The 8926-nt window shown below is 39.7% G+C and overlaps 2 protein-coding genes across 2 annotated transcripts; one reads left to right on the forward strand and one right to left on the reverse strand.

The window, feature by feature from the left end:
- Nucleotides 1-1090: 1090 nt before the first annotated feature.
- Nucleotides 1091-2148, forward strand: LOC129726842 (proteasome subunit alpha type-6-like). Its single transcript, XM_055683990.1, has 3 exons — nt 1091-1299; nt 1365-1697; nt 1758-2148. Exons 1-3 carry the CDS (start codon nt 1224-1226, stop codon nt 2087-2089), a joined length of 741 nt encoding a protein of 246 aa, XP_055539965.1. The 5' UTR covers nt 1091-1223; the 3' UTR covers nt 2090-2148.
- On the reverse strand, nt 2090-2736 carry LOC129726849 (probable small nuclear ribonucleoprotein Sm D2). Its single transcript, XM_055684004.1, has 2 exons — nt 2577-2736; nt 2090-2519 (listed from the first exon to the last, which is right to left on the reverse strand). Coding segments are annotated over exons 1-2 (360 nt in total). The 5' UTR covers nt 2579-2736; the 3' UTR covers nt 2090-2161.
- Between the last annotated feature and the right edge of the window lie 6190 nt (nt 2737-8926).

Below are 8926 nucleotides of genomic sequence, written 5' to 3' on the forward strand. Positions count from 1 at the left end.
TATCTCGTTGTTTTAGAACCGCTGACATCTGTCACACTGTCAACAATTCAATACCCCATGTTATCAGTTTATGAGACTTGTTATAATGAAAAGCACTCAATATTTAACAAACGGAAATTGGATAATTTTTACGCACATTGAACGATTACTTTGGCAAGACACTTTATATCCTCAAAACTTTATATATTTGACGGTTTGACCCAAGCGTCAGTGACATTTCTCTTGATGGATTAGTATGATCGAAAAATTTCTGCTACAAGTAGGGCTTCGGAGGATAGCGAAAGTTATTTGATCGCGAAGATGTTCATCTTCCGTTTTCGTCTCATCAATCTTTCAAAATCTTGCAGTTCTTAAACTTGGATTTGGTTTTGAGGATATTGAAACAAGTCCGCATTGTGAACGTTTTCAGTTCAGTGTCTTCGAGGAACATTTTTCTGGCCTCTTGAGGTCTCCTCTAGTCCCACTACAATTAAGGCGATTAACGAATGGCCAACATATTTGTCATCCTGGTGGCTGATTACATAAACCTGCGGTTATGGTCTTCCAGAATTCCCCCTTTTGCTGGTCGGTTTCCTCGAAGCCAAAAACGACAAACCTGTTCTTTTTCTTCTTCAGAAAAACCACAAAAACATATTGTGAATTGTCATGAAAAATCTTTGTTTGTTTATTTCCCAACACTCGCAAAACGTTTATATGGAAAAAGCTAAAAATGAGGTATTCAATTAAAATATGACATTTTACCCACCTATTGGTAGCGTACAAAGGGTTTTAGAACGATCTATTTCTTGTTCCAAAAAGTGACAAAAATAGACCAAAACGTATACCAGTTTCAAATTTTTTCAATTCAGATATGGTATAAAACAAAATTTACACCACCGGTGCAGCAGTGAATTTGAGTTTGTTCCAAAAAAATAGAACAAAACAGCGATTTGGACCACCGCTGAAGATGCCCTTACTGATGGTTTTTGTCGTTTTTGTCTTTGTCAACAAGTGTGCACGTTTACTTATAACGACACATACTGAACAAAATTTAAATATAATTGTAATTTTTCTGGACAAAGAAATCGTCAGTTAGTGGCATGTCTGTTTGTCTGTGGTCATCGTATAATGCCATTGTCACTGTTCATAACCTGCATAGCGAAGTTTTGAGGATACACTTTTGCTAATAAATCGAGAAAAGGCATTTTTTGTTATTTTCTCTTCGACTAATATACCAATCAAACATGTCTCGTGGAAGCAGCGCCGGATTCGATCGTCATATAACGATTTTTTCTCCGGAAGGTCGCCTCTATCAAGTTGGTAAGTTATTGTATATTGCAGTTTTTTTTTAGTATAGTGACAAGGCATATTTTGATTTTCCGTAGAATATGCGTTCAAAGCAATCAATCAAGAGGGATTGACCTCGGTTGCGTTGAAGGGAGTGGATGTGGCAGTAGTTGCCACTCAGAAAAAGATTCCAGATAAGCTGATTGACCCAAAGACAGTGACCCATCTCTATCGGATTACCCGGAATGTGGGATGTGTGATGACTGGTCGGATTGCCGATTCAAAATCGCAGGTTCAGCGCGCACGCTATGAAGCCGCTAACTGGCGTTACAAGTATGGTTATGATATGCCGGTAGACGTACTCTGCCGACGAATGGCCGACATTTCACAAGTTTACACACAAAATGCCGAAATGCGACCTCTAGGATGCAGTAAGTATTGTCCTCAAAAATTCAAAGTGCGATATTCATGGGCTGTTCTCGTTCTTTAAGGCATGGTACTTATTGCGTACGATGACGAAAATGGACCATGCGTGTATAAAACCGATCCGGCTGGTTATTACTGTGGGTATCGCGCTATTTCGGTTGGGGTCAAGCAAACTGAGGCCAACAGCTATTTGGAAAAGAAGCTCAAGAAAAAGGCCAATTTTACCGAGGAAGAAGCAATTCAATTGGCTATAACCTGCCTGTCAACTGTGCTCGCCGTGGACTTCAAACCGTCGGAAGTAGAACTGGGATTGGTCACCAAGGAGAATCCCGAATTCCGCACGTTAACAGAGGACGAAATCGAAGTTCATCTTACTGCTATTGCAGAGAAAGACTAATACGATTCATTACGATTTATTTGTTTCACATGAGAATATAAAAGCTTATTCCTAAATTATTTTCAATGCAATTTACTTCCCTGCGGCAGTGGCTTGAGGATTTCGTAACACTAGAATGACCGAATCTCCACGGAGGAACATTTTCGAGATAAACCTGTCTTTGTTAACCGGCTTCACCTTCTTTTTACCTTTCCCGGTGCGCGGCACTTCTGTCCACATTTCTTTAACATTCTCCAGAACCATGTTACAATGACGATCGAAAGCCTTTACCCTTCCCAATAGCTTTTTATTGTTGCGACAGTTAATCAAAACCTGAGTGTTGTTTTTAACTGACTGGGTTAACACCGACAAAGGGCCAGTGTTGAATTCTTCCTCCTCCTGGCGGGCTAACTCCTCCGGCGTTAATTCCGATTTTGGTTTAGCGAGAGCCCTAGAAAATAGTTTACCATAAGAACCCAACAATTTCTTTTAAACCGAAACAACTTACATGGCTTAGATAGACGAATAGTTGATTTTGTTCAATCTAAAAAAACTCGTGCATCTGCGAAAGACGCTAAAAATTTCTCGAAACAGTTTCTTGTTATGTCAGTTCAGATTGTCGGATTTGCCAGAAGTCAGGGTCTATTTGTTGATTGCGTTTGCTCTAAACAATGTTCTAACGTAAATCGATAAAAAGATCTGAGTATCAGAGATGCCAGATGTTTTTAAAAAATGCCTGCAACTGCTCGAAAAACCGGAAAAATCTGCTTAAAATCTGAAAAAAATCTATTCGTGACTCAAAAATATTTCGCTGACGCAGGCAAAAATCTGCGAAAATCTACACAGACTTTGAGAAAATCTGCGTATATATCTGATATCTTCTTGAATAACAACAGCCACTTGTATGTTCAACCACAGATAATAGACATCCAAGCTAATTTTGCTTCATGTGTCTTTTTACACAATTATTTTTTAGTATGTCGCAATACGCAGTATGGTGGCGCTAAGAACATTTATAGCGAATTTCTCCATTCCACCAGCTTACCTCGTTTTGACCTGGAAGCGCACTAACTGCTGTCAAAACCCTTCTTTATTCGCTCGGTATTGACCCAGTTTTCACCTAGCCTGCTGCCCGAAGCGCACTGTAAAAATTATCAGCTTCAACCCACCACCGCACGCGCTAAGTTCGTAAACAATTATCTGGCATCTCTTTCTTACTTACGTCTTAAATGACGATGACGTTTCATTATCCCTCGGCAGTTTTGCCCGCACACAGCGGAATAAAGAAATTCGCTATTAGTAGTAGTTCCCTTCTCGACTGTGGGAGACTTGCCGGACTTGCTTCTGCTCGAAGTTCTGCTGTTTGGGATTATATTGGTGAGCGTTAGCTTTGTTCGTGGTTCTGTGGTTAGCGTTGTCGGTCGGCTAGCTCTCCCACACGGTTGTGATATTGGGTTCGATTCCCGATTAGGTCGAGGATCTTTTCGAGCTGGAAATTTTCTCGACTTAGCACTGGGGCACGGTGTACCGTTGTACTTATCCTACAACATGCAAAATGGGCCGAAAACAATATCGATAATAAATTCTCTCAACTAATCTAGTTGATCGAGACCGTATTAGCCCCGCAGGCTAGCGTGCGATATTGTTGTTGTAGCTAGGCTAGGGAAAAAACCCGTAATTTACTGAAGTTCCTCCGGACTTCTGTGCCCAAGTGATTGTTCTATAACTAATACCTAAATCTATCAATAATTATTATACAAAAAAGTGAATATTTATCCAGCTGCTAAAAACGTAGAATTGCAAACAAAACAGCGATTTATTCAGTTTTTCCCCCAACGAGTGGTACTAACACATTCATACGTAAATAGGCCTATCCATGAGAATGATCAAGGGGGAGGTCAATTTGATCTGCGTAAACTTGTGAAGACATTTGTATACAAATGCTATATTTAACCCAGATGGTCTCGAGGTACGCTAACTACTAACCCCTAACAAGCTAGTCGTTGTAGGTTCGAGTTTCGGCTCGGGTGAGACTGTTAGTGTCAGTAGGATTGTAGCGCAATTGTCCTGTACACTAAACAGTTGGCTGCGAAGTCTGTGTATAAATACATAATTATACATATACAACATAATTACTTCCTTTACTTTCGCAAGTGAACACCAAACCATCAACAGTCATCAGGGCCAATAGGGGGTTTTAATTTGAAAAAATACCCGCTTTTTCTTATACTAATCGATAACTGACCTTTCAGTAGGCATTATACCCTGTTCACACTACACCGCATATCACCTGATATCAGGCGATTCGTGCTATCGAGGCCATATCACCATCGATATTACCCACATCCCTGTCACGAACGTCATCCCCATACATTTCGCTTGAAGCCGTTTTTCTCTGGCTCTCTGGCTCGATTATACGTCGAAAGGCTGTCAGTGCTTACGAAACAGCCGATTAGGCACCGTCCATGCGAGATCAACTGTTGCTGCAAGTGGGGTGAAGAAATGCAGAAAGCGAAAAACGATTGTTTTATTTATGGATTTTGTGCAGGACATAAATGGTCACGTTCAAACATGTTTCAACACGTTCCGGAAAGCCCTACATTCAATATAGTTAGAAGCACGCAAAAAATCCAAAGAGTAACACATGCGGCACAATGAACCGAGCTTATGACCATATTTCCAACAGTAGCGCCATCATCATCGGCGGCGGCTTCAGGAAACTGTTGCCATGACATCGGTCTGATATTACCTGATATCCCATACAATCGAGCTGTCAACGGATATCACCTCGGCTACATGCTATCGCGGATATCTTGTTCGAAAACCAATAATAACCACATTTCCAGCAGTTGGCAACAACGCCAACAGACATTTGACGCAACCCTACAAATTTCGCAATTCGCGTTGCATGCGAGAAAAAAGGAAGGAAATATTTTTGCTATTTTCATCCCGCACATCCCGACTAACTGACATCTCTATCCTAATCCCATTGCTCTTGTTGTCTTGTTTTAGCTTTAACCTGTTTTTGTTTTCTTCTCTTTTCAATTACCAAAGCAAATGTCAAATCATATCAGCTCACTCTAATGTGAACGCTCGATATCCGATATCATATGGCGATATCAGGTGATATCCGGCGTAGTCTAAACAAGGCATAAACAAAGTGACATTTCCGCCGCTGGCTTGTGGAAAATATAACCCTGGTTTACGTGTCATGACAGGGTTGCCAGATGTGAAGACATGTCTTAATATTGGAAACATTTGAGCGCATGAGAATAAGTGGAAGCCTAATAATCGGTTGATTAACCGCACTCGATTAAATGAGTCACTGGAAGTTTTGTAAACTTTCAACTGGGACCGTGTTTAGAGATTTCCTATGTATAAAGACATTGTTTTGTGGAGTGTGAAGATATTTGAAAAATGACCTGGCCTCCCTGTGTCATGATTTCTTGACGGTAGGGTATGTCTTAAAACTACTTACAGTTGTTAAAATTCGAAAACGATTTTTTCAATAGTTTTGCTGTTTAAATTAAGAAAAGCCAGGAGAATATGTATTTTTTTTTGAAATTTCTTATCAAAAGAAAAAATAATATACATACCCCTAAAACACCCTATTGAGAATCACGTTTTAACAAAGACGACTAGAACAAGATTCCTGACTTCCAGTTTTTATTTCATATATATTGCCCACGACACCTTTACAACGGTTAGTGCTGCCATCTGATGACTTAAATTCACATAAAACTATGGTTATTAGCAAAACAAATTTATCGTGCATAATCCGCCAGATGAAAACGAAAACTAGATGACAGCACCATATGAGGATGTTGAAAGTTAGATGGCCGCACCGTGCAAGGATATTGGAAATCAGATGGCAGGACCATAGCATATCGAAAACAATGTGCTTCACCTTTCGCCACCTTACCGTCATTTTCAAATTACCAGTATTCAAATTAGTTCGACTTTTGTCTTTGGTTTTAATATACCTTTTTGGTCGAGAAAAATGAGGGAAGTTTGAATCTATTTTTAAGTGCATAGCACCATTTTCATTGCATCAAAGGGGTATTTTTCTGAAAGTACAGTTTATCAACAACAACAAAAATAATTTTGATTTCAAGATATACCAATTATTACTGGAGTAATGGCCGTTTCCCCGAAACGCTATTTTTTTGCAGAGGCTTGCGGTGATCCTGATAGAGACTCAGCGGATCAACCGAAATCAAAAAACTCATATTATTTCATTAGTTTAGAAGTGTGCCGTGTCCTTGAATGATCGCTTTTATTAGTATTTTGTTTTCAGTGCAAACGGGAACGTTTTTCCCAAAAAATGCACGTTTTGAGCGCTAAAAATTGCACTAAAAATTTTTTGCGGCAAAATGTAACTGTATGTTTCAAAAAGCGATCGTTCAAGGACCGGCGAATTCAATAACGAAAATTAAAAAAAAAAAAAAAAAGATGAAGGAAATCGGTTCAGTAGTTTTCCCGCAATCAGGATCACGGCAAAGTCATTTTTCGGAAAACACTATTCCGAGATAATCGCGTGTAAAGTTTCAAGTTTAGCTTATGCGGCCGTGGCGAGGCGCGCTGCGAATCGCTCTAACTTTCTTCCTATTGCTCAGATCTTTATGAAAATTTGTGAAAATATTCTCAAGATGTTGTATTTGAAGATAATGTTATAAAAAATTTTCGGTTTTTTGAAAACTAAAAAGGTATATAACCCCTTAAGGTGGTAGTGGGTAGAAGCTACCACGTGGTCACCACGTGGTCGGCTACGAATTTTCAGTGCCACTAGACTCCTATTCCCGAGTCTGCGTTATCTACGAAAACACTTTCTTATGTTTTCGTCATCATAACAAACATGATGATATGTTTCCACAAGTGACGTATTAACAATTACTGAGTGGTAAGCATTTGAAAATTCAAAGTCGACCACGTGGTGCCTTGAAGTCGGCCAATTATGGGTTCAACACACTTCCACCTTAAGTAAATTTCAAAAACTCCAAAATTTATATTAATTACAGAATCCGCGTAAAAACACGAAAATATCAAAATTCGCAGCAAAACAAAACGCGAAAAGTTCAATGTCTTCGTAAAATATGTTTTGAAAATATTCCTAAATCCCTTTTATACAAGACGAGTGAAAAATGAATAGAAACACAGCATTAAAAGCGATTTCTCCAACGAAAACATAATACATATATATTATATTCATGACAAAAAAACAGAAAACTGTATCCACTGCTAGAAAAGTTGCCCAACATTTACTAAAAATAATAATAAAAAACTCTGATAAAAACAAGTGCCATATAAGAAAAGTTCAACAGGGCCCAATTGAAATAGCGAATAAGGGAAAGAACTACATGAATTTTCAATTTGCGAGAATAACTATGAATAAAGCATTTAAACTAATCGACATTGGGGGTTCGCCACAGAAGGCAGCACGAAAAGCAAAATCATGAAAGGCAGAACTCTATGACCGTACACACAAGGCAGAATATTTCAAAAGGCAGAAATTCGGAGGGGACGAAAGGCAGAATTACTGGTAGCAAAACCTGACTCACGATAGCCAAGTGCGTGATGGCAATTTGGTGCGAATCCTGGTCACGCTATCAAAGCTCTACATTTATTATTTTATATTATTTGGTAACCAGACATAATAACTGGTCACAAGCAATGACCAGTTTTGATAGGAGGTGCAAATCAAGCCTAATTGTTAGATCCCAACCGCGCAAACTGGTTTGGCTCAGGCTCTAAAGACTCTCACGGCATCTCGGAGAGTAATTTTTCGATGTCAGGTACAACTTACACTAGTCTCAACGGTTTGTTGGTTATAATTAACATAAACCAGTTCATGTGGCGAAGACGCATAATCGAGGGCAAGGAACCGAGGCGTCACAAAGCCGCCGTGGTTTCCGCGGTCCGAGCCGGCCGCCGACCCGCCGTCGGAAGCGGCGGCCTCTCGCATACAAACAACTGATCTACTGGTTTTCTAGGATTATTCAAACAGGTTTTCTTTCCCTTAGTTAAGTCCGAACGAGCGGTAGCGAGTAAGGACAGCATACACTTGGATAATAGTGGCGGCCAAAGGCCGCGAGTGTGTGTTGCTGAAAAGAAAATAGAACATTTTTTGATTCTGTCATTCTTTGTGATTCTGCTTTTCGTTATTCTGCCTTATGAAATATTCTGCCATTCGTAATTCTGCTTTTAGTGATTCTGCCTTTCGTGGTTCTGCCTTTTGATTTTCTGCCTTTCGTAGGAGACCCGACATTGGATTGTTTGTATGATTCCTTTCACCAACTTCTGTTAGCAAAACAGAGTGATTTTGTAATTTACAATAAAATATGCATATGAATTGAAATTATCCGCTTTTAAAATAATGCAAATATGTATCAGAACTGTTGTTTCGATGTTTTGTGCAACATAAGAACCGATGATCACATTACGCGACGCGAGGCGAGACCAGAAAAACAACACTTATTGTTCTTACAACATAAAAAACGCACTCCGTTTTCCATCTCCGTACGCTGTGGTGTGGGCGTTCGGAGAGAGAAGTGATTTACTGCACTCCAGGCTTGCCAGATCTACGGATTTATCCGTAGATCTACGGATTTGTTTACTTCTACGGAAAAACATTTATATGGGAAATCCGTAGAAAAGAGGGGAAATCAGGGTCCGTAGAAAAGAGGGGAAATCCGTAGAATCTACGGATTTTAACGAAATAGTTCTGGCGACGCTGCTGCACTCTCAGTTTCGTCAGTTCCAATAAGCAGGATGTAACAGGGGGGTCTGGGGTATGACTCCCATGCATTCAATTGAAATATATGATTATTAGTTTCGCTCCTTTCCAATCGATCACGTGGT

This window comes from Wyeomyia smithii, chromosome 1 (genome assembly GCF_029784165.1).
Source record: "Wyeomyia smithii strain HCP4-BCI-WySm-NY-G18 chromosome 1, ASM2978416v1, whole genome shotgun sequence".
In the NCBI taxonomy this organism is placed as follows: Eukaryota; Metazoa; Arthropoda; class Insecta; order Diptera; family Culicidae; genus Wyeomyia; species Wyeomyia smithii.